We start from the raw sequence: 26,597 nt of genomic DNA on the forward strand, positions 1-26,597 counted from the left end.
CGCAGTATGATATTTTTAGTCAAATGCAAAACACCAATAAAAATGACTTAAAGTGCCTAAAAAGTACTTCAATTTGAAACCGGAAGTGGCCAGTTTCAGAAGGTGCCGCCCCCATGTTCGTGGTGTCACGGTAAAACGTCTTGCCTTGCTCGAGAATCAAAACAATGGGTTCGGAGAATATGCTTTCTTGTTACTCATCCAGTTATGAATATGATTCAAATAGTTCTGAAGAAGAAAGCATACATGTTTGCAATCGATTAAAGAATTTAGTCCGTGTCATTTTGAGGCATCGGGTGGGAAATGTCGCACCCAAAAAAGGCAGAACATGGCGACAAAGCCGTGTAAGGAATTAATCAGTCCGTTTCCAGCTTTGTCGCCCTCTTCTGGCTTTTTTTTTTGGTGCAACATGATGTTTTCAGACCAAACAAGTACAGCAAAATATATTGACGTGATGGAAGGACTGCTACAATGTGTCCTTTTTTCGGTCAGGGGCGTTCCTTCAGTGACGTCACGTATGGTACCAACTCAAAAATAAGACTTCCGGAATATTCAGTGCGAGTTTTAAAACGTAAAATATAGCTATTAGCGGTGGAATCTTTGTAAAATCTGCTCAGTAGAAGTCATTTGAAGCCATTTTACAAATTATGGACACAACTTGTCCGGAGACGTTTGTTGTCCTTTAAGGGAACTGCTGTCCTGATAACTCAAACACTGATGCCTCACATAGTGTCTCTGCATCTGCTCACAACACGACCACGTACCGCACCTCCTCCTCCTAAATATTTAGGCCTTCTTCTCTAAATAAGGCAGCCTTATCGTAGTTCCTGTCATGTCAGCGTAGTCTCCCCCCTACAACCATCTTCGCTTTCGTCTGTGTGGCGGTCGCAAGCTGCAGCCTGTGCATTCTTTTGCCTTGTATGGAGAAATGGCCTGGCCCTGAGATGTCTTTGTACAGGCCGGGCCGATCTCTCCATTGGCCGGAACAGGAAAGGGGAGGGTCCGATGCTGTGAACAAACTTTTCAGTGGGACTGCCTGCTTCCCTTCCCACATAGTGCTGCGTCTGGAGCGGTGGACAAAGAGCGTTGGAGGGAGTCCCGCATAGTTCTACCTGAAGTCAAGGTCAGAATGAAAGTGGTTTTCCTACTGCATCGTACGTGAAGTGTTGAGTGTGCTTTGGATTCTGTGGGAATGTGCCAAGAGTGAAGATCTGGTGGTTGCAACACGGGGGGCACGCGGATGGGTGGCATTGTTGTTGGGAGACTGGATGAAACGGAGCGCGCACTACTCTATGTGCATTTGGACCCTTCCGCTGTGAAATTCCTATGACCCATTTAGATCTCTTTTACTCCCCCCCTGGCACTCCACACTTTAGTGTTTTTGGAACTCCTGACCTTTGAACTCCACTCCTCTTTAGCAACATCTGTGAGTGTTGCTTGTGTCCGAGGAGTTGCGCTCGGATTAAAAAGATAAAGGTCAAGAGCTGTCATTCTCAACTGGTGGGTCAGCACACAAATTTGGGGGCCACGCACACACTGTCGCTATGAGTTTTGTCATCTACTCTGTCTTCTTCATTAAAAAAATGTATTCTGCTGAACTAACTTCAACTGTGATGGAGACAATAAAGTCCTATTATAGTCTATAGTGTTCTCGACAGTGATACGTTGGCTTACGAACTTAATTGGTTCCCAGACAGAGTGTGTAAGGCGAAAAGTGTGTATCCCAGAAATTAATTTCCCATAGGGAACCATTAAAATGAGAACAATCCGTTCCCAGGTCCCCATAAACATAATTTTCTACTTTCTAATTTTCTAAGCCTTAAAACTACACAAAATATACATTATTTTGTGTATAATAAATGTGCTATGATATTATAATTAAAGAAATAAACTGTACTGTATAATAAAGTTGTTTTATTTACCTTTGTGATGGTCGTTGATGGCTTGATGTAATCGAGTGGCCGGTTTCATCAGCATTGAACACTTGATGAGGAACGTAGCCTTCTTCTTTCACCATCTTGAGGAATGATACCTTGTAGGTGCTTTCTCTGTGATAATTTTACCTTATTCCTCATCAATTGTGTTCTGTTTAGCTGGGTTGATAGCTTTTTGCATCAAGTGTACAGACAGCTTGTGCGGGTTATGTGTGGAGCCCGATTGATGGGTATTTTAACCTTGAAGTCTACACTGTGCCTTTGAACTACCAAAGTTGAAACGAGTCCAAATTTCACTGTTTCCTATACATTTTGTCACTCTTTCTCTGTCGTCTGCCTGTGTCAATAATGTTTAAACAACCTCCCCTCACTACTACATTCTTGACCAATCACGTGGCTTTAATCGAAGACTAGGGGCGGGGAATAGAGAACACAAACAAGCCGGCTGCCATTTTCTTGTTAGGAGAACGGGCTCGTTCGCGAACAACACATCATTCATTGTGGCAGCTCCGTGTGTATCCCGAAAAATAGTTTGTATGCCAAGGTAAAATTTTCATAAATTTAACGTTCGTAAACCGAAAAGTTCATAAACCAAGGGGTTTGTAAACCGAGGTAACACTGTAGTTCATTCTGGACCCTCCCTAGTGCCTTTTTTCCCCAAGTGTAGCGTCCCAAAATGTGATCAGTTGTAAACGGTCTGTTCTCGCCACTCCAAAGCATTGATGAAGGCAAGGCAAGCCAAACTTAGCTCTGTTGCCGAGGTTGAAAAGATTAGCAGTCCTGTTTGTTGACCCACCCCACCCCCATTCTGCATAGCTGAGCCTGACTATATCGGACTGCACTCATTGATCATACTCTATCCCGAAAACAGTCTTTTACTTGTTCCACTACAGCCAAAGCGATAACACAATTAGAAGGCCTCAAATTGGATTGTTTACATTGGTGCTATTTCAACTTTAACACACGCACGTATGGAGCAGTGATAAAAATCTAAGTGGATGAGAGACGGTGTTATCTGATTGTGGAATTTCATGGTTACTCAAGGGATAACTTGGAAAGTAGATGCAGGTTTATTTCCAGTTTAATGTAATCTTGCAGTGAGACCTTCGGAGACTTGCACAAACGTCGATTTTGACCAAATAGGAATGAATCGTCATTTTTTTTTATGTCTGCGTTATTGCAAGGAACGTATGGAAGTAGAACTGGTTGTCCTGTGTTAATTACACAAGAACAAAGTTTGAAGTTAAATGTTATCATGTGATTTTTCACATTTCCTAAATTAATATTAGCAGTCTGAAATAATGGAAGAGAGCAGGAAAGCATAACAGGAAGAGTCTCGCTTTGCAGGCCAGCAGTGAGTTCAACATTTTGGTATGTACTTTCATGCCAGTAATCAAATTATTTATTCAAGCGATAAAGTCATATCACTGGAAGCTATTTTTTGAAAGCATTTTTATGATAAGATGACAAAAGTAGTATAATAGTTGAAGTGTCCAATACGGGTTTTGCTAAAAACGAGCAACCACTGCTTATTTATTGATTGAACATGAAAACCAATGATCTTTAAAGGACAACCGACGCTTCCGGACAAGTTGTGTCCATAATTTGTAAAATGGCTTCAAATGACTTCTACTGAGCGTATTTTACAAATATTGCACCGCATATAGCTACATTTTACGTTTTAAGACTTGCGCTGAATATTCAGAAATTCTTGTTTTCGAGTTGATGACGATGCCTGACGTGACGTCACGTCTGGAACGCCCCTGACTGAGAAAGTGACACACAATGCATTTTGGGTACGGTGTTTCGTCTGAAAACTTTGTGTTGATGGCGAAATTAGAAGGAAAATACATAAATAACGCGATGGTGAATCGTTGTGTGTTGCACCAAGACTACAGTATTTGATACTAGTTGACACAAATTCCCAGTAGACAAATCAGCCCATTTCCAATGGAGCTTGGGCGCCATCTTGTGCATTTTCTGGGACGCTACATTGGAGTCCTGACGGCTCGAATTGACACGGAAGCACTTCTTTAATCGATTGCAAACATTTATGCTTTCCTCTTCAGAACTAATTGAATCATATTCATAACTGGATGAGTAACAAGAAAGCATCTTCTCCGAATCTGAAGCCATTGTTTTGATTCTAGAGCAAGGCAAGACGTCCTGGCGTGACGTCACGAACAAGGGGGCGGGACCTTCTGAAACTCGTCATCCCAAGGTCATTTTGAAGTAGTTTTGGGACACTAACTCATTTTTAGTGGTGTTTTGCATTTGACTAAAAATATCATATCCATTTTGGGTATTTTAGATGCTATAAAACGTTTTTCTGATGTCAGTTAGGAAACAAAAAATGGTGTTGGTTGTCCTTTAAAAGTCCGCAATGCAACGTATACTTTTCCAACTACTTATGTCATGATTCGCTTGATCAAGTGTTCAAATGTATAAATATCAATCATCTCGGCAAGTCTCCTAAAGTTGAATATAACCTAGGAGATGTAATGTCAGGCAAATTCGATTGTTTCAGATTCAAATCACCGTAAATACTTTACAAAACCACCACCATACAAAAAGTACATACTGTATATTATTGGTAGAAAGGTTAAAATGCCTTTGAGGGCAGAATGGGAGAGTCGCCATCTTCTTGATCCGTAACTAGTTGAAACTGAACACAGTGGTCCTGTTCGGGGACACAAATAGGTTGATGTCACCCTGGTGTGACTCATCCAATAAAATGGACCCGCTCCGTCCTGCATATACCTGAATGTACTCTTTTGGCCTTGACAGCACACACATCCGAGAGTCGAATATGATTGACAGGTCTATTTGTGGGTGGATGTCAAGTGAAGCCGCCGTGGGGATGTGTCATTTTCACACCAATCACTGGAGAGAGACTGTGAGAAGATGCGACAATGATGATAACCTACACTGTGCAGTGCATTAAGCACTGCACAGTGTTGGCACTAGGATACGTATTGGCAATTCTGTTCACCTTGATTAATAGATTTAATTCGATTAGCTACAATAAAGCAATCATATTGTGCTGTACAAGTGGATAAAGCTAAGCGAAAAAGGTTGAGGGCAAATCCGCAGCTTATCATGTCTATACCCTAAAAAAGAAAAAAAGAGGACAAAATTACATGGTATAACTATTTTTTTTACGTAACATCATGACAGTCACACCCACAACACTGATTGGACAAGTGATGTCATGTGATCAACTGCAGTCTGTGATTGTCAAACGCGTGTCATAACAAAATGACATCTTGAGTGTGTCGAGTGTGTGATAACATCCATGGCAGATGGTTCGTCCAACCAAAGACTGATTCGAATCCTGAATGCTCGATCGAACCCAAGTTAAGAACCACTGCTCGAAACACAGCATCTAAAATGTTATGCAGAAGAAGAACTTCTTTAATCGATTGCAAACATTTATGCTTTCCTCTTCAGAACTATTTGAATCATATTCATAACTGGATGAGTAGCAAGAAAGCATATCCTCCGAATCTAAACTTTTCGACCATAATCCGTTTCAGAAACCTGTTCGAAAACCGATTTGTTCAAAAACCGAAACAGCACTTGCCATTAAAATCAATGGTAAAAATCTTAATCCGTTCCAAGTCTAGAAAACAACTTTTTAACTATTTTATCGCATAAACCGGATACAAACTTAATAATAGAGCAGGTCATGTGTAAAATTCTATAAAAACAAACTTATTTTCACCAATTTTCTTTCTGCCATGGGGCGTGTTGGCACCTATCCCAGCTGTCTTTGGGCAAACACAGGGCAAACTAACTTTTCAAACCATCCTCTGCTTGCTTTAAAATCATACTACGTATTCAGGAGATCTTAACCAAATATGTCAGTGTTTTCGCAAAAATAAAACAACAATATTAATGCGTCGGTCACAATGAGGAAGACGTGACATATAAGGAAGTGACGTATAAGGAAGCAGAGGGTAGTCGAGTGATGCATTCAGATGCACTCAGTTTGGTTTAGTACCAAATTTCGGTTGTATACCGGGGCATAAAAATATGACATTTTTGGTTGAAAACCGAATGGGATGACAACCGAGACCTTCGAAAACCGAGGTTTGACTGTACTTAAATATGACTAATTGTTCATATTCAGGCCAAATTCAGCTGCCGCCATGTCGAGCAAGCGCGCCAAGGGGAAGACGACGAAGAAGCGCCCCCAGAGGGCCACTTCCAACGTGTTCGCCATGTTTGACCAGTCTCAGATTCAGGAGTTTAAAGAAGCCTTCAACATGATTGACCAGAACAGGGACGGCTTCATCGACAAGGAGGATCTGCATGACATGTTGGCCTCTTTGGGTACACGCCTTTCAATTTCTTTGGACAACCTCGATATCACCCATTGTTGGTTTCATCAGATTGTCATTTTCTTGCCATCAGGCAAAAATCCATCTGATGACTACCTGGAGGGCATGATGAGCGAAGCACCGGGACCCATCAACTTCACAATGTTTCTCACCATGTTTGGAGAGAGGCTCAACGGCACCGACCCAGAGGACGTCATCCGCAACGCCTTTGCCTGCTTTGACGAGGAAGGGTCCGGTGAGTCGATAGGTTTGGGTCACTGAAGTCAAACGTATTTCTATGAAGGTCGAAAATCCTGCACAGAGGCATGTTAGATCTGGTGTTTTGCAGATAACCACACATCGTTCTTTCCTTTCCTCTTCCTTTCATTACTTTGCTGCTGTGAAATGTAAATATCTCCACTGCAAGACTAATAAAGGTTAATCTAATCTGTGAGGAATGAATCAGCTCGTTTCCACAGGCTGATTCATTCTTTCCATGGAGTTTGCCTCTCTCTACTGGCGGCTTTTGGGTGTAAGACATGGTTTAAAAAAAAAAACAGTACAGCAAAATACATTGATGTGATGGAACGACGCTACAATGCGTCTTTTTTACGGTGATGAGGCGGTCCTTTTCTGACGTCACGTACGGACTCGTCACCAACTCAAAAACAAGACTTCCTGAATGTTCAGCGCGGGTCTTAAAACGTAAAATAAAAATGAGGCCCAGTAGACGTCATTTGAAGCCATTTTACAAGTGTCTTACGCCCTTTGGGTGGGTGCTGACACACCTTTAAATTAAATCCAAGCACCTCTATAATTTGAGAAATGTTCCTGAACCTTTGCTTTTAACAAGCAAAAGATCTGTTAAACCCATTTGATAGTTTGTCGAAACAGAATATTTGATCACTAAATACACGCCCATCTCTTCCTTACATTTTTAGGTAGCCAATTTTTGTTTTTTCATTTTGCCCCATAAAGGTGTGATCCACGAGGACCATCTGAGGGAGCTGCTGACCACCATGGGCGACCGTTTCACAGATGAAGACGTGGACGAGCTCTTCCGTGAGGCGCCCATTGATAAGAAGGGCAATTTCAACTACGCAGAGTTCACCCGCATCCTCAAACATGGCGCCAAAGACAAGGATGACGAGTAGAGAAGAATGCGAATTTGACCACCAACTTGCCTTCGTTACCCCGACACATAATCGATTTCTATGTCCTACTTTTATGAAGTCATATAAGTCATATCATTTTATAAAGTTTGGTAATGCGTTTGCTTAAATATTTGAACCCGCACGGCAAAGATATGTAGCAAAAAATGAGTAGTATATTTTGGCAAGATTTAGTCGAAAATAAAAATAGAAATGGCCCCTGATGGGAAATATCCCTGCACTGTTTTTTGTATGATAATCAAATGTGGACTTGATGGGGTGGGATTAAAAGAGTTTGTAGTTAAAACTCCAATTTCACCAGCTGGTTGGATGCTTTCGGTCAGGATCGATCATGTGTGCCTTAAAATTGTGAAACCGTAAAGTGGAAATTGCTCAGATTTATTTTTCGCCATCTGAAGCTTTTTTTGATTTATTAAAACAAATGGATCATGTCTGAGAAGCAAGACACTCAATTAAAAAAATATATATATATAAAATTCATCATCGCCTTAAAGTGATTTTTTTGTGCAACTTTGTATCTCTTGTACGGTAGAAAATTAAAATCAATTTGGTGACTGAGTGGGATGACTTTGATCACATTATTAAAGGACAATCGACACCATTTTTTTATTTCCTAACTGACATCAGAGAAACGTTTTATAGCATCTAAAATACCCAAAACACGCAGGCTGATATTTTAAGTCAAATGCAAAACACCAATTAAAAATGAGTTAGTGTCCCAAAACGACTTCAAAATGACCCCGGAGATGCTGAGTTTCAGACGGTCCCGCCCCGAGTTTCGTGACGTCACGCCAAGTCATCTTGCCTTGCTCAAGAAACAAAACAATGAGCTCACGTTCAGATTCGGAGAAGATGCTTTCTTTTTACTCATCCAGTTATGAATATGATTCAAATACTTCTGAAGAGGAAAGCATAAATGTTTGCAATCGATTAAAGGAGTCCTCCCATATCAATTCGAGCCATCAATGACAGCAATGTAGCGTCCCAGAAAATGCACAAGATGGCGCCCAAGCTCCATTGGAAATGGACTGATTTGTCTGCTGGGAATTTGTGTCAGCGAATATCAAATAGTAGTCTTGGTGCAACACACGATTCACCATCGCGTTATGTGTTTTCCTTCTAATTTCGCCATCAACACGAAGTTTTCAGACCAAGTACCCAAATGCATTGTGCGTCGCTTTCTCGGTCAGGGGCGTTCCTGTCGTGATGTCACGTCAGGAATCGTCACCAACTCGAAAACAAGACTTCCTGAATATTCAGCGCAAGTCTTAAAAGGTAAAATATAGCTATATGCGGTGGAATTTTTGTAAAATGCGCTCAGTAGAAGTCATTTGAAGTGATTTTACAAATTATGGACACAACTTGTCCGGAGGCGTCGGTTGTCCTTGAAATGAGACTCTCCTGTTTTTTTTGGGGGGGGGCATTGACTTGAGGTACCGGAATTGACAGAGCCTTAATATGACCGTCTTAAATTATGTATTTTCTGAATCTAATGCTAAAATCAAAACACCACCCGTTTTATTTGCGATACTACAAAATGCAATGACAGCGACTGTATGAAAAACTGAGCTTTTATTCCTTTGAAACTCTTATACAAAACACACTTAAAGTTTAAGGCATATATTGCACAAACTATTGAATCAATGAAAGATCATAAAAACAAAAAAAACAGGGTGTCTGGGGGGACATCAATCCCTCAGTCAAAAGTTTAAGGCACAAAAGCCCGTCATACTGCTAACGGCCAGTAACATTGCGAAGATGTTTGAATGGGTTTAGCAGTGAGGAAACGACAATCTTTGAGATAAATATGCCATGACCAAACTACAATGACTTGACCTTGAAAATATTTACATACAAAACCATTTTTTCCAACTGGAATGTCAAGCATCTAAAAGATACAAAAAAAAAATAACATGCTATCTAAAACCTGTCCGTCTAATTCTTTTCACCAGACATTTCCAGAATCACAAGTCATGTAGTAGTAAAAATAAAAAATAAAACAAAAATGATACTTTAATACTTAGTTCTCTACGCAAGACCTAATCCTGGCGTGACCGGTGTAAAATGAGGTATACATGCACATCTGTCGACAACAAGAACAAAACCTGAATAGAGCTGACAGTAATGAGATTCAAAAAAATAACAAGAAGGAACTGGATGATGAGAGGACAAAAAAAAAAAAAATGTGTCCATCTCGGCGCATATGCAACATACGTAATGGTACAAACTGGCCATGGTTCAATGATTGTGGTAAACAGGAACCTCGCAATTCGGCTACAGTATCACTATGCTGTCGACGTTGAGTTCTCACAAAATATATTGCAGGTATTCTCAAGACAGTTTCATGGAAACTACAATTTCATGAATGACTGGACATTTCTAAAGCACAGATGGGGTTGTAGGAGGTGGGACGTAAAGAAACGTACAATATACCTCAATAAACAAAGTCAGTTGTGACAGTCAACTTTGGCTAAACATGAAAGATCACAAGAAAAAAAAAACACACTTGTCAATTGCCTCAGACAAAAAAAAAAAAAAGGCGCCAAGTGTCACGGTAAGCTGCAAGAAAAGCATGATGTCATCAAGCGGCAACACTTGACACCACGGTTGGCTTCAGTAAACAGAGCCTATGTGACCGTCCGTCCTTTTCATTCCGCAAGCACCCCCCCCCCTGTCCATCCCTTCAAGGACAATACTGTTGGAATGGATGACAATGCATCACAGGCACACACAAAAAAGAAACTCCTTTGGCTATAAAATAAAAGACATGGCGACTGTAGAACGAGATCCAAGTGGTACATCGTCAAGGGACAAAGTCATTATTGACTCCAGTTAAACCCCATGAGAGGAAAAACATCCAATGAGGATGATTTGAATTGTAAAAAAAAAAAAAAAAAAGAAAATCTTTTTAGTGTCACAACACTGAGTAAAAAAGAAAAAGAAAAATATAACACGTTTGAAGAGATTTTGATCCATTGGAGAACGATTGCTACCACAGGCATGGCAAACCGCACGCGGCTATTCGTGTGCACCGAATGGAATGCTCAGAGTGACGCTAACAGCAAATGTGTGATCCTGAAACACTTTAAAGAGGAAGCAAAGTCAAAAATATGTCTTCATAATATGTGCGAATATGAATTCTACAGCAAAATCCATTTGGGTTTATCCAGTACGGTGGTAAGGGAGGGGGGGGGGGATCCGAGCCAAGATTCGGCCACTCCCACAGCACGAATGAAAATTGGAGGATTTCATATTCCACATACATGGACGAATGAGGGGCACAGAGAACCGATTGAGAAGATTTTTTAGGGGAGGGGCTTCTAAAAAGGGGTGAAGTTGCTTGAACCAGCAGCTTGATAAAAGAAAAAAAAAAATCGCTCATCTAAAAATAAAAGTCCCGGATCTCGTAGGACTCAGCGAGAAGTGGTCATGAAATTCAGTCCGTTTTCTGTTTTCAACAGTCCGCCCCCACCCCCCCAAAAAAAGGGAAGCCCCTCCGTTCTACTCACTGTGTGCAAGCCGTGTGTTGGGGGCCCCACGTCGCACCAGTGATGGGCGCCGTCACAACCTGTAGCGGGCCGGACTGTCTGGCGTCGGCGTGGACCATGCTCCACATGCTGGGCATCACCGCCGAGTTCCTCTGTGAAGCGCCGCCGCCACCGCCGGCCGCGGTGAGGTGCGAGGGTAGACCCAGGAGAGGCGCCACCGTCGGCCTTGACGCTTTGAGGACTTGAGGCGGAACCTGGCCGGAGGTGGCGACGGGCAAGGGCAGAAGAGAATGCGGGACGGGCGACTGGACGGTGAAGGGGAAGAGCTGGGACTTATGGAAGGGCAGGAAAAGCGGGTTTGGCAACGAGGTGACGGTTGGAGAGGCGGCGGTGGCGGCGGCTGGAACGAGCGTCACGGCCGCTGGTACGGCCTGGTTTGCGGAGGTAGAACCCGGAGCTGGGACCGGTACTGGTCTCGTCACAGGTACTGGAGGACTATTGGCGGTTGGAGTGGGATCGGTTGAATGTTTCTCAGACTTTGGTTGCCCAAATACCGTCACCAAGGTTGGCGCGTGAGCTGGGATGAGCTGCGACTGCTTGGGGTCCTTCTCCGGCGGACTCCAAATGACTTTGGGCGCAGGCGAGGGGGATAACGTGGGGGCCGAGACCAGGACTGAAGCTGCCGCAGGAACGGCGGACGACTCTGGAGTATTTGAAGCTCTGGCTGCCGCCGACACAGCCATGGCCTTTTCCATCAGACTCTGCACTCTGCACGGATCCAAGACTTGCTGGCTGTCTTCGGGAGGGGGCGTCGGACCCATGTCGCGAGCGCAAGGGCTACATTGCGACTCCAACTTCTCAGTCTTTACGGGTTCTTTCGGGATCTTGGGGCTCTCCTGGATCTGGTTCAGGTTCTCCTGCTCCGCTGCCCTTTGCAGCGCCGCGTCAACCAGAAGCTTCAGATCGCTAAAATCATGAGTGGGGATGAGCTCAGGCGGCGTTGGGGGAGGGGTGTTGAAGAGACCACCAGTTGTCGTCGTTGTTGTTGTTGTTGTTGTTGTTGTGTTGGCCCTTTGCTCCTCGGCCTCCATCAGCAGTCTTTGTGTGTCGATCCTCATCAGCGCCTGAACGGAAACGTCCTTTCCGGGATAGCCCGCCCCGGTCAGAATAGCGGTAGCGGTATTTCCCAGGACGCTGAGGTCCAACGCCGGGGTCGAGTGGATGACAGACGGGCGCTGTTGAGCGGAACCGGTGGTTGAGTGGCTGTCGGCGCCGCCGGCGGACAAGTGGCCCTCGTTTTTGCCGCTAAACTTGCGTGAGACGGTGAACTTGGTGGGGTCTTTGCCATCTTTTCTCAGCAGGTCAGGCAGGAGACGGCGACGTGCGTTAATGAACCAGTTACATATCTGGATGAGAGGAACATGGAGGTGGACATTAATACGAGTCTTGAAACGGGATTGTAATTAACTCATTCACTGCCAGACAATGTGCAAAAATGTGTTCACTCCAGTGCCAGGGTATTTGTCATTTTCAATCAAATTGCAGGACCCACGGAATATTGCGGATTAGGACTACATAAACATTCAATACAGTGTTACAAACCTGAGACTCTCTTCTTTTATCAGGAAAAAAAAACAGTTAATTCCTAAGTTATATGGATCTGGAGTTATCTCAGCTTGAAATGTCCCCAGACAGAGTGTGTAAGGCAAAAAGTGTGTATCCCAAAAATTGATTTCCCCTAGGAAACCATTAAAATGAGGATAATCCATTCCCAGGTCCCCATAAAACATAATTTTCGACTTTCTAATTTTCTAAGCTTTAAAACTACAAGAAATATACCTTATTTTATGTATAATAAATGTGCTATGGTATTATAATTAAAGAAATAAACTGTACAGTATAATAAAGTCGTTTTATTTACCTTTGTGATGGTCGATGGCTTGATGGAATGGAGTTGCCGCTTTCATCAGCATTAAACACTTGATGAGGAACGTAGGAAGTGTACAGATGGCTTGTGCGGGTTATTTGGGGAGCCTGATTGATGGGAATTTTAACCTTGCAGTCTAGACTCTGCCAAAGTTGAAACAAGTCCAAATTTCACCATTTTCTTACTCTCTCTTAAACCATTTTCTTAAACCACCTCCCCTCACTGATGCGTTCTTGACCAATCACGTGGCTTTAACCGACGACTGGGGGCGGAGAATAGAGGACTAAAACAAGCCGGCTGTCATTTTCTTTTTGGAGAACGGGCTCGTTCGCGAACGACACATCACTCAATGTGGCAGCTCTGTGTGTATCCCGAAAAATAGTTTGTATGCCAAGGTAAAATTGTCATAAATTTAACGTTCGTAAACCGAAAAGTTCGTAGGCCAAGGGGTTCGTAAACCGAGGTATCACTGTATAGCGCTTTAACAACAGATGAAACTAGAACATGAACAAAAGGTAAATGCTGCCCTCTTATGGAAGGGACAAAACATTGCCAGAGCTCTGACCAGCACTTTACCGGCACCCACCCCACAAGAAAAACCAAAACCTGAACTAATTCGGGAATGGCGCTCCACATCCCACTTTTCAATTCCCGAATAAATTGGGGAATGGCAGTGAATGAGTTAAATCGTGACACAAAATCATTAAAGGCTGAGGAAGAGTCCCGATGGTGAAGTAACACAAAGTTGGGCTGACGTGACCAGACATGACCTCGCTCCCTTTTCGCAGCGCAACCTTCCTGAAGACACATGGCAATAATGAAAGCCTGCGCTCAAAATATTGAACCGCAGGGAAAAGCAGGCCAAAAGACATTCCAGCGAAGCGACTACATGATGAAAACTTGTGGCTCAAGCACATCTTGATGATGAGACGGGGAGGAAATGAAACGTCGAAGGGGCTTGCTGAGCAGGGTCTGACTCATGAATGCTGGTTATTAAATCATTAGCTCCGCCGATAATGCATTGAATGCAGTCTTTTCAAACATTAAAGGACAATCGACACCATTTATTTTGTTTCCTAACTGACATCAGAAAAACGTTTTATAGCATCTAAAATACCCAAAACACGCAAGATGATATTTTTGTCAAATGCAAAACACCAATAAAAATGACTTAAAGTGTCCCAAAACTACTTCAAATTAAACCCGGAAGTGGCCAGTGGCATCTGGACTGAAATGTAGTGTCCCAGAAAATGCAGAAGATGGCGCCCAAGCTCTGTTGGAAATGGGCTGATTTGTCTGCTGGGAATTCGTGTCAACTACTATCAAATACTAGTCTTGGTGCAACACACAATGATCCACCATCGCGTTATTTATGTGTTTTCCTTCCAATTTCGCCATCAACACGGATCAACACAAAGTTTTCAGACCAAACAAAGTACCCAAAATGCATTGTTTGTCGCTTTCTCGGTCAGTGACGTCACGGCAGCTATCGTCACCAACTAACGTCTGTGTAAGCTCTCAGTCGTACAGGAGTGGTCCATCGATGAAAAGGTTTCTTCAGCCGTCATCTGTACTTTTTTGAAGGTGTCGGACGTTTCGCCTCCTATCCAAGAGGCTTCGTCAGCAAACTAAAATCTTACTGGTCGTATCGGCCCTATTTATATATCCCTAATGTCCAGACATGGCGGCGCCGGACACAGCTATGATAGGTCCCTACACTCAGGTTGGGGGGAGCAGAGGACCACTCCCTGTGACCCCACTGATTGTTCCTACATTCCTGACTAACGACTGGCCTGTTTGCCCCCCTCCGCTACTTTCTTCTTCAAAGAAGTACAGATGACGGCTGAAGAAACCTTTTCATCGTCACCAACTAAAAAAACAAGACTTCCTGAATATTCAGTGCGAGTCCTAAAAGGTAAAATATACAGTAAAGTCTCGTTATATCGATATTCAAGGGAGTCCCAAAAAATATCGATATAACCGGGACTATCGATATATCCGACTCTGTTTGCATGTAATTTTCTCCGTGCGTGCATAGAAATAGTATCGATATAACCGGGACTATCGATATATCCGATATCGATATAACGAGACTTTACTGTAGCAATATGCGGTGGGCTCTTTGTAAAATACGCTCAGTAGAAGTCATTTGAAGTGATTTTACAAATTATGGACACAACTTGTCCGGGGGCATCGGTTGTACTTTAAAAATTCAGAGTGACAAAGATTAAAGCGAGTGTATGGGCAGCATGACGTCATCCGAAGGGGGCGTATCATGATTTAGAAACTGCGTGTTCAAGGTTAGCGCAAGGCTAGTAGAGGATGTTTCCCCAAAGTCGAGAGAACTGAACAAAGCAAAAACTAATCGAAACTTATCTGCAGAAAAAAAAGGGGGGCTGCAATCCTCATCATTTCATCTGCATCTCTCAGCCAAAACAACAAAACCCGCCCGCCAGAAGCAATCCACAATCCAAACATTACTTAAAGAAAACGTTTTGAGTGAGAAAAAGTGTTGACAAGATCACTATTTTGATGAATCTACGATTAGTTGGTGATAGTTTTGTTGACACTTCAGAGGCGTGGTCATGTGTCAAAGCTGAATTGATTAAAGGTTCGCTAACAGTTAGGGTGGGGTTTTTTTTTTGTGCTGCTTCAAAAACTATTGCAATTCACTTCTCCTTGGTGTCCCTCAGAAACTTCTCCACAAACTTTAACTTGTCCAGAATTCTTCAGCGCGGATCATCACCAGAACCTCATCCTTTCACCACATCACCCCGCGTCCTCCAAGAGCTCCACTGGCTCCCGGTCAAATATACAATCAACTTTCTTCTTTATACATTTAAAGCATTTTTTTGTGTAGCTCTTTCTCTTGTTTGTATTTATAATTATATTTTATTTATTGTATTCTATTTGTGATTGTATTTTATTTATCATAGTACCTATGCTTGTCTGTAACTGTAAAGTGTAAATGGCATGGCTGGGAGAAGTTTTCAAGTGATTGTTGGAGTAGTCTGCAACAGTAGCGATGTCAAAGCCAACGAGCAAGTTGTGCTGCATTGAGCTTTTTTGGGGATGCATACATTAGCATTAGCTAACAGTATTAACGCCTAATAAGCAAGTCACACAGGAGTTCGTTGTTTGTTGAACTTGTACTACTAGGTCGGTAACTTCTTTTCCTTTCGGCTTTTTACCTTCAAGGGGTCACCACAGCGAATCAGTGTCCTCCATCTTCAGAGATTTGATTTGCATGTTTGTTTTGGCCAAGCTTTAACGTCGGATGCCCTTCCTGACACAACCCTCTGTATTTATCCGGGCTTGGGACCGGCACAAGAAGACACTGGCTTATGTCCCCTTGTGGCTACAGAACAAGAAACTCTATGAACTTAATAAAGATGAAGATGCTCAGTAAAAGATTCCCAAAAACAAAATGGTCATCGACACAACAACATTAAAAAAAAAAAACTACTAGGGCGGCAACTGTGTGGCGGAAATATGGTCCTTACATTCACATTTTGTGTATTTTGTGTATTGTGAGCACAAATAGTTTTTTTTTTCATGGTGAGCATTTAATGTATTCACTGCCATTGAAAATATGACAGTGCGCCATTCCCTAATCAGTTTGGGTTTTGTTTTTCTTTGCATGGGTGCCGATAAAGCACTGGGCAGAGCTCAAGAAATGTTTTTCCTTTCACAAGGGGTCAGCATTTCCCTTTTTTCCCCATGTTAGCGACGGTTACAGCTTCAGCTGTTGTCAAAGCGCGATACCAACCAATATGTATGTATCGCATTGTATTTTGGACAGCCGCCCTCATTTCAAGCTCATATAACTCCAGACCCATATAATATCAGAATTAACTTTTTTTTCTGATGAAATAAGAGAGTCTAAAATTTCTTACCCTGTATTGAATGCTTATGTAGCCCTAAAACTCAATATTCTATGGGTCCTGGAATTCGAGTGACAATGACAAAAACTCTGGCACTGGAGTGGGCACATTATCACATCGTCTGGCAGTGATTGAGTTAATCATTTTCATGAAACAGAACCATCGCCAGAAAAACAGCCCAACCTAGAAAGGATGATCTTGATACTGTATAAACTTGAAATGGACTTCCTACCTGCAGCACGGAGAGGTTCGTCTGGCTGGACAAACTAAGTTTCTCCTGCTCCGAGGGGTAAGCGTAGAAGCGGTGCTCGTACAGCCAACTCCTTAGAATCTGCACCGCCTCTTTGGGCAGGTTGCCACGGCGACGGCGCTTCCCGAAGAGTCCCCTTCCTGACAGGTCGAGGGGGGAGCCGTCATCGCTGTCCGACACGGCAGAAGATTGCTCGTGCTCCATATGACGCTCTTCTTCTGCAGCTACGAAAAGGTGACAAATGATTAACCAGGTTGAGTGATACCGCATCCATTATATACAAACAAGAAAATAGCTCGTTACATTCATGCTAATGAAATGGCTTTCCATCATCAAGTACCACCATCCAAACCCCCGATAGGTCTTAAAAAACCACTTTGTTCCAAGTAAAGATGTTGCGTTTGTCATTGGGATTTTTTTTGGTGGCCAATGGAGGGGAATCTCCACTTCAAAATGGAACATGCCTGATCCCATGGGGTGGGCCACAGAATGCACTAAATGTCTCCCTCTCTTTCTCTCTCTGCGGCTGAGTGAAACCTGACCCCCAGGGCAGCGCCTGTCTTCACAAAGGAGATTGTGTGCATATCAACATCACAGTGGCTGCAGGCCCAGGAGTCCATTGACCATGCGATGGGAAGAAGCAAGTCGTTTTCGCCTTGTACTGAGGCTCAAACTCAGCCATAATACAAACTTGTAATTCTGGGTCGTGTAGTTTTTTTTAATAAAACTGGATTTGAGAAATTATTTTTACTACAACTAATTTGGAGAACAATAGTGTCGCTAGGTGTGTTGTGGTAGTAGTATGGAACTGTTCAAAATAACATCATAAGTGGGAGAAGGAGCATTTTACCTGTGCTGCCACAAATAAAACCCTCTAAAGCTGACGAGTTTTGAGTGAAACCTACAGCCTGGGGGCAATACTCCCGACTTGTCAAACATTCTAAAAACAGATAAAACTTAGGAAGGAAATTCGATTAAGATGTAATCTACAAATGCTCGAGATATTGAACGTTCGTGCGTTAAATCGTTTTCTCGTTAAATTGTGTTGCGCCCTCTGACATAAAAAAATCAATACATTAAAAAAAGTTCGTGATTTGGATTAAATTGACTTCATTTTTAGCTATAAAAAATGTCAGACTTAATGTCTTTTCTTTGTCAAGTTCGTGTTGTCGACTCCTTGCTTCTCCCAGCTGCAGCCCAAAAAACGACATTGTCTGCCATTGGTGGCACCTCGTTGTCAAAAGAGAGACCAAACTTTTGGGGGGTTGTTTTGTTTACAAGCTCACGCTGATTTAAAAATCAGCTCAAACGCGGGCCGTGTCCCTTCGAAGCTTTTCTTCAACCCTAAAAAAAGAAACTAAAATTATGTTAAAGCGGCGTTTTGAGCCATTACTGTTTAAATAGGTCGACAAAAAAATCTCAGCATCGCACGAGCCCTTTAGCCGACCCCAATAAGTTTTCATGCTAGCCCGTTTTTCAAAGACATCCACGTTTGACGGATAGCGTTTCTTTTTAAACGGCCAAAAATTGTAGTTTGGGATACAAAGGAGACAAACGCTGTGCCGCGTGTTACTCGGACAGATGGACGCGATGCCTTTGGGCTAGCGGGCTGCCTCCGGAGATAACTAGCTGGCTAGCTGTCCCTCTACAATTAAACACAAACACGCCGCATTGGCTGGCGACGCACGCTCACAAAACACGCATTCCATACTAAACCAACAGCAAAACCACATATGGGTCACGAGAGACAGCGAGTCCTTGCTTAGAATCGGAAACACAGAGATTGCTGTAAAAAAAGAAATACAAAAATAATACACTTACTTCGTTTGAAGGCTTTCATTCTTTGTTGATGGCTGGCTGGAAAGCGCGCAGCTGTCCAAGTTGTTACTGTGAGGAAGCGTGCCCGAGAGACAAACGACGGTTGACACAACAGCACTTTCTTCCCACGCGCTCCTTTTCCCTCCCGTATTCGCTCCGCAAACTTAAACGAGTCGCATGCGTGGTTGGTTCACGCGAAGGGCTTTATATGGAGAGCCAGTTCCCATCCCACTGTTGGCTTTCGGGAAAAGATTAATGTTTTCTTTCGGCGTCGTTTGTTCTTTACCTGCACGCAGCAAGCGCAGCTCTTTGCCAATCTTGACAGTCGCCACTGCAACGGTCCCGCCTCATTGACGGTTGTGGACCAATCACGAGCGTCCTTTTTGCCTCTTTGGCAGCAGTCAACCAATCGCGGCGCTTGCCTGGACAACAGCCAGGCTATGTCATCCAAACTGACGGAAAGACCATTCCATTCAAAATGTAAAACACATGAGATTGAAGTTGAAGATTCGAATCATCAAAAGTCAATGACTTACTCGAAATTGCAAATTGCAACGGTGGCTTTTCCCAAGGCTCGGTCGTGCTTCGTGGCGGCATGACGTCTCAGTGGGACAAATGGTCTTGTCCGAGAAATTCTAAACACCGTCTCGAGTAGACTCGTGTATTGCGAAACACGTTGGAGTATACTTAAACGTATGAGCAATGTTATTTACATGAAATGCTTGGTTCAAAATAATATTCAAAGAACAAAAAAACTTTACATGTACGTTTAAAATACATCGTGTTGGCGGTGATATGGTTTTGATGATTGATATAACCCCCCAATTCTGTCCTAGTTTAAACTTGCACTCTCCCCCCCTCCACTCACACACAAAACAACAATGATTGGCCTTTTGAGAAAGTAATTCAGAATTTTATTGAACCTTATTCCTTTCCATGTTTCATCTGAAGATCCTTAAAATTGTATAAATAGAGCTACAACATTGTAAATTAATCTAATTTATATACACGGGTATAGCAAGGGGATGCTAATAATAATCTCAATTTCAAGTAACATTTTCCATCCGCACACAGACTTTAATACTGCCTTTGGCGACAAAATTAAAAGTTGGTTTTCAAGGACAACAATACCTCAAACATAAATATACCAAATAGATCACTTTTCTTAAAAGTGCTTGCTTCTTGAAACAATTTTTTGCTACATCATTACTGTGGTGAGGCAGAGGTTTGACCCCTCACCCAGTAGGACAAAGCTAAAGATGCAAATGAACGAGTGTGACCGAGGTAAACTATACAGTTGATGGACGGTACTTTCCTGCACTATTAAAGTGATTGGCATATGACTGCAGTCTACATGCATGTACAGTAACTACAAAAATAAATTGTAATCAACATAAAGACACCATTCTTAAAGTCTCAAGGATATAGAGAAACACAAATGAAAGTACATTATTGCTTAAATCAGCAGAGGGGGGACCTTAATTTCACGTTACATCAGTCTTGAATTGATGAACAAATAATACAATGATTTTTTTTTAAAGCTAGCATTTGTTGTCAGCATTTGTGGGTCATTATAATTTTTTTGTTCTTTTGACTTCAAGATGGTGCCGCGAGAGTGGCTGCCTTTCCAGCAGCTCCTGTATTTTGTTTGTTGATTTCATCCTTTCCTTTGATAACTTTGATGCTGTGAAATGTAAATTTCTCCACTGTGAGACTAATAAAGGTAAATCCAATCAAATCTAGGGCTCCATTTGTTTATATAATTTATTTGTAGGCTCAATCAAATCCTCTTTTACAACCCTTCCCCCCAAAAATTGAGACTTTTTGAGGCCCATATTAAAGAAATATCAAAAGCTTTAATAGTAAATGCATATCAAAACTACAGCTATTTTTTTTAGCTCAGACAAGCCCAGGAAATGGGCCGACATATTGAGGTTTTCCCACGTGGTATCAGTGGGCCAATTGTGTATTCGAATGAGACTTTGTGTAAATGTTTGTGTTTGAAATATCATGATGTCTCCTTATTAGATTGATATTTTTGTTTGCCACAATATCTCCTTCTGTGTCACGTCTTGTACTCATTTGACTTAAACTTGTGCTTGGTAAGGTCCAAAAGGGGGGAAAAATATATAGACCCTCAAACCCAAATCGTTTTTTAGATAAAGCTGGTAAAAAATGTACATGGGGATGATATTTGACTCTTATTGTACACAATGTTGCACATTGGCCCTTTCAAAATGCATCATTCCGTTCCCTATGCAGCCCACAGCAAAACATAAAGTAACGAATGTGACACAGGTGGTATAGGGTCTCATTTGCTTATCCAATGATAATTTAAATAACCGGTCAGACAACTATTCCCTATCAGTGAGAAAATCAAATCAAGTCAACGACAGAGATTTCAGCTCAAACAAAAGACCTGGAGGTGATAACGATGCCATTCGCCTCAGTTGAAAAAAAGGAAGGGACATTCCCCATTGGAACAGGCAATTCCTCCCCCCCTCAAGCCCTCACCGTGCTCATCCCCAACTGGCAAACCCAACAGCAAACAAAGGCCGACCATCAATGGAAAGCTCTCATCAGGTTAGAGAAAGAAAGGCGCTCGTTGAGACATTTCCAAGTCAAAGACCCCGGGCCACAGTTTTGGGCTGAAGGTGTTGACGATGACGAAACCAAAGTGATGAAGTGATACTGCAGTGCATGGGCTGAAATCATTAGCCGAGGGGAATTTGTTGACCATCTGTAGGGATAAAACTGCCTTGGAAGACATGTAAACAACTGTAGTTTGTTTATAGGTGTTGACTTAAAGGACAACCGACATCACTATTTTGTGTCCTAACTGTCATCAGAAAAACGTTTTATAGCATCTAAAATACCCAAAACACACAGGCTGATATTTTTAGTAAAATGCAAAACACCAATAAAAATGAGTTAAAGTGTCCCAAAACTACTTCCAAAAGACCTCAGAAAGTTTCAGTTTCAGAAGGTCACGCCCGCTTGTTCGTGATATCACGCCAAGACGTCGTGCCTCGCTCGAGAATCAAAACAATGGCTTCAGATTCGGAGAATATGCTTTCTTGTTACACATCCAGTTATGAATATGATTCAAATAGTTCTGAAGGGGAAAGTATAAATGTTTGCAATCGATTGAAGAAGGTCTCCAGAGTCATTTTGACGGATCAAGACTGATGTGTAGTGTCACAGAAAATGCAGAAGATGGCGGCAGAGCTCCGTTGGAAATTGTTTGATTTTTCACCTTGGAATTTTTGTCAACTAATATCAAAGAGTTGTCTCTGTGTAACATATAACGATTCACCATTGCGTTATTTATGTGTTTTCCTTCTAATTTCGCCATCAACACGGATCAACACGAAATTTCCTTCAGTGACATGACGTGAGGACTCGTCACCAACTCAAAAACAAGACTTCCGGAATATTCAGCGCAAGTCTTAAAATGTAAAATATAGCTATATGCGGTGGAATCTTTGTAAAATACGCTCAGTAGAAGTCATTTGAAGCGATTTTACAAATTATGGACAAAACTTGCCCAGAGACGTCGGTTGTCCTTTAAACATTGGCCACTGTAGTAACGTCGAATGTGTTTCTTACATTTCAACAAGTTCCATATTCCAAGTACAGTACTTTCAAATTGCTGCTGTGGACTGCAAATGACCCCACTGTGGGACGAATTAAGGTTTTCTGATTCTGACATGTTGATTTTGGGGGTGAGAAAAGTGAACGATTTGCATTTGATGATGTGAGTATCGTTATCTTGCATGCTCTCAAGTCAGGCGGGAAGAAAAGCATGCTCAAACTCTGTTTGAAAGAAGACTTAAACTTGCAAACGGATGTTTACATTTGTCTTATCCGCACGATTTTTATTTACGACAATGACGCCGGCTAGCTTTATGAACTCTTATGCTTGTTGTATTTTGCACACAGCAAGAGCTCCCTTGTGCTGACATTTATAGGCATGGGATGAATTTGAATGAGAAGGAATTTGGGTGAAGCGGTGTTCCAAGGGGGCATGCAACATTTGAAGAAATTATGCAAACACAGCTGCTAATGGGTTTCATACTTTAATTTAAATAGGCTTTACCAAATAAAAAAAGCAAGTAAAACGGCTAGAAATATAATGGATTTTTTTAACGGTTGGGAAGCAAAACAACAAGAAAAAAGTTTGATATGTGGATATGTGGATGCTAAAAAAAAATATTGAGATCATTACCGAAGAGATTTTTATCCTGCACACCCATCCTGGCTTTTAAAAGCACTTATCATACACGGGGAAGCATCGAACAGAAGGGTGAAACCTGAATGTACTGTTTTGCGATTCTCATCACGTTAAAAGCCATTAAGCAGCGAACCTGTATAAAGCCTTACCACTGCTTTTTGACACGAAAACATTTGGACAGACATATACTTGCTAGGAACTATACAAATTGCCCCTTGGGAATTGGCTTTCCTCATATAACATTTCAAAAATATTTTAAAAAAACCTATCTACAGTAAGTCAACTCTTAAGAAAAGTCACCGAATCAGTACAAGGAAGACAGGACATAAGCAAGTTTTGTGTAGCGACTGTGGTGGCCACAAGGCGGTGTTGTGCAAAGCTACAAAATGGCCAGTCCGGGGAAGAAGGACGATGGCAATGTAAAGCAGAAGAACAAAACGCTCTACTCTGTCCTCTAAATAGATCTTGTAACCAATCTAGTTATATTTTTAAACAATTTTCAAATACATCGAGGGTGTGATCGAAATACGGCTATTCATTGAATTCTTTTCATGGTCAACATTATCGATGAGAAGGTTTCTTCAGCCGTCATCTGTACAAAAGTGAAGGTTTCGGACGTTTCGCCTCCTATCCAAGAGACTTCGTCAGCGAACTAAAGTCTGACTGGTCGTATCGGCCCCATTTATATATCCCTAATGTCCAGACCTAGTGGCGCCGGACACAGCTATGATAGGTCCCTACTCTCAGGTTGGGGGGGGGGGGGGGGGGGGCGCGGGACCCCCCCCTGTGGCCCCACTGATTGTTCCTACATTCCTGACTAGTCAGGAATGTAGGAACTAGTCAGGAATGTAGGAACAATCAGTGGGGCCACAGGGGGGGGTCCCGCGCCCCCCCCCCCCCCCAACCTGAGAGTAGGGACCTATCATAGCTGTGTCCGGCGCCACTAGGTCTGGACATTAGGGATATATAAATGGGGCCGATACGACCAGTCAGACTTTAGTTCGCTGACGAAGTCTCTTGGATAGGAGGCGAAACGTCCGAAACCTTCACTTTTGTACAGATGACGGCTGAAGAAACCTTCTCATCGATGGACCACTCCTGTACGACTGAGAGCTTACACAGACGTATGGTCAACATTAGTAAAAAATAATGACAAAGTTAATCTGCAGAGGTCTTCATTGGCGACTTTCATAACACGGAAGTAAACTACACAAAAGTTCAATATTTATGTGCCTGTTTCCTTTAGGACCAGCCGACAAACAAGGGAGTCCAAACACCCCACGTGGACGCCCACCCCACCCCACCCCCACCCCAAGGAGGCATTTGGCCTTTCCTCCCCCACTTGATCCCACTCTTGTCATTTGCATTGCAAAAAGAGTGTCCTCTCTCTCGCATTTGCAGGTATTTTTCAGTGCCACTTATCCGTTCTATGATCTGACCTTGCATTCCTCTCTCTCACTGTCTCCCTCAAAGGCGCGTCTGTGCTTCTGGAACGTAGATTTCAATGCTGTCCGCGCTCTCGGTGGCAGAGTTCTGGCGGAAAGAAGCAGCCTTCTTTGCGGCCAGCAGACGCCTGCGGGCCTCTTGCCTCTGCTTTTCCGCCGAAGCTGAAGAAGAGGTGGAAGAGGAGTCTGCGCTTTTCTCGCGGACCAGTGACGGGCGTCCTTTAGCGGCCTTCCTTGCTGCCGGAGTAGGGGCCTTCTCCTCGCCCTGGAAAGATGGGAACCATGGCAGATGACAGACAAGGAGAGTGAGTGATGAGAAAAGTGACTGGAAGTCAAAGTCTTCAGACACTTCCACCAGGTTTGACAGACAGGGCTTGGACAGAAAAGACTCATCATTTTTGGTATCAGACATAAAAAAAAAAAAAAATACAAAATTGACAAGACATTTGAGACAATCGGCAGACAAAGAGAAACAGTCCGTGAAGATCCTTCGACGTATATGGTCACGTGAACTGATATGGACGTGAGATCAAACCTGGAGCACAACAGTATACGACAAAACAACACGTACACATTGCAAAGCAACAGACAGGAATGTGAATACACGCAAATTATGCTCTTTTTGTTTATTAATGCAGGTGTTGATTTCTCTGAAATATTGTTCACTGTTGAATCAGGAACGTCACTGGTCAACTAACTTTTTTACAGAATCACTATCTTCCTGATAGTGTGCACTTTTTGTCATGCCATGACTTACGACAACACAACTGGTGCGTTCATGGTGGTATCGGCCACTCAGTGGTATCGCCTTTTTACCCCCCTTCCCCTTTAACTCATTCACTGCCATTCCTGAATTTATTCAGGAATTGAAAATATGATGTGGAGCGCCATTTCCAAATTTGTTCAGGTTGTGTATTTTTCTTGCAGGTGGGGTTCCGATAATGCGCTGGTCAGACCTCTGGCAATGTTTTTCCCTCCCATGAGGGGGCAGCATTTGCCTTTTGGATAGCCGCCCCACTTGCACCTCATATTACTCCAGACCCATATAACTTATGAATTAACTCTTTTTTTTCCGATGAAAGAAGAGAATGTAAGGTTTCTTACGCTGCATTGAATGTTTATGTGGTCCTAAAATTCAATATTCTGTAGGTCCTCCAATTTGAGTGAAAATGACAAAAACCCCGGCACTAGAATGGACACATTTTTGCACATGTCTGGCAGTGAATGAGTTAATGAGTGGAGAGCGGGAGAGAATGCATCTATTTGGGACGTGTCCCTTAATTATTTATGTGGACTACATACAATTAATTGGGCCACCGAGTCTATTCCACAATACTTTACGTGCACTTTTCTATCACAGTGAGTTCAGGGGTTGAGGGACAAAACAAAACGCAATAAACTAAAAACTAAACTAAATGACTTTTGTCGTCAAGTACAGTACATATACTGTAGGTTTGAATTTCTATTCATAAAAGGAGCATATGTCCGGGGTGTTTATATACTGTAAAATCAATATGTATTGTATTGTATTGTCTATAAGCACATCTATAAGTGTTTATATGCAGCGGATGAAATGTATACATAAATATGTGGTTATAGCTAAGATTATACAGTCAAACTTCGGTTTTCGAACGTCTCGGTTCTCATCCCATTAGGTTTTCAACCGAAAATGTTTTGTATGCCCCGGTATACAACCGAAATTTGGTCTCAACCAAACTGAGTGCATCTGAATGCATCACTTGACTACACTCCGCTTCCTTATACGTCACTTCCTTATATGTCACGTCTTCCTCATTGTGACCGACGCATTAATATTGTTGTTTTATTTTTGCGAAAACACTGACATATTTGGTTAACATCTCCTGAATAGTCTGATTTTAAAGCAAGCAGAGGATGGTTTGAGAAGTTAGTGTGCCCTGTGTTTGCCAACACGCCCTGTGGCAGAAAGATAGAGAGATATTTATGTACTGATGTTAATGTTGATGTTAAAATTGGTGAAAATACGTTTGTTTTTATAGAATTTTACACATGACTTGCTCTATTATTACGTTTTTATTCGGTTTATGCAATGAAATAGTTAAAAAGTTGTTTTCTAGACTTTGAACGGATTAAGATTTTTTACATTG

General features: G+C 42.4%; 3 protein-coding genes across 6 annotated transcripts in view; 1 reads left to right on the forward strand and 2 right to left on the reverse strand.

Annotated features, from left to right (window-relative positions):
• The first annotated feature begins 971 nt into the window (after nucleotides 1-971).
• On the forward strand, nucleotides 972-7,905 carry myl9b (myosin, light chain 9b, regulatory). The gene is made up of 4 exons (XM_089010085.1): nucleotides 972-1,120; nucleotides 6,064-6,266; nucleotides 6,348-6,509; nucleotides 7,232-7,905. Exons 2-4 carry the CDS (start codon nucleotides 6,083-6,085, stop codon nucleotides 7,405-7,407), a joined length of 522 nt encoding a protein of 173 aa, XP_088866211.1. The 5' UTR covers nucleotides 972-1,120; nucleotides 6,064-6,082; the 3' UTR covers nucleotides 7,408-7,905.
• A 1,083-nt stretch (nucleotides 7,906-8,988) lies between these two features.
• On the reverse strand, nucleotides 8,989-19,199 carry tgif2 (TGFB-induced factor homeobox 2). The gene is made up of 3 exons (XM_089011073.1): nucleotides 18,796-19,199; nucleotides 16,957-17,198; nucleotides 8,989-12,319 (listed from the first exon to the last, which is right to left on the reverse strand). Exons 1-3 carry the CDS (start codon nucleotides 18,812-18,814, stop codon nucleotides 10,931-10,933), a joined length of 1,650 nt encoding a protein of 549 aa, XP_088867199.1. The 5' UTR covers nucleotides 18,815-19,199; the 3' UTR covers nucleotides 8,989-10,930.
• A 4,959-nt stretch (nucleotides 19,200-24,158) lies between these two features.
• dlgap4b (DLG associated protein 4b) overlaps nucleotides 24,159-26,597 on the reverse strand; it is a 68,685-nt gene continuing 66,246 nt past the window's right edge. For 3 of the 4 annotated variants that reach the window (XM_089010859.1, XM_089010857.1, XM_089010858.1), the window contains one exon: nucleotides 24,159-24,736. In XM_089010859.1, the coding sequence (XP_088866985.1) occupies nucleotides 24,494-24,736 (243 nt within the window). In that variant the 3' untranslated portion in view covers nucleotides 24,159-24,493. The remainder of the gene's footprint in view (nucleotides 24,737-26,597) is intronic. The other variant, XM_089010860.1, reaches the window with a different exon arrangement.

Source organism: Hippocampus bargibanti, linkage group LG12 (assembly GCF_051943395.1).
Source record: "Hippocampus bargibanti isolate YZ-2025 linkage group LG12, ASM5194339v1, whole genome shotgun sequence".
In the NCBI taxonomy this organism is placed as follows: domain Eukaryota; kingdom Metazoa; phylum Chordata; class Actinopteri; order Syngnathiformes; family Syngnathidae; genus Hippocampus; species Hippocampus bargibanti.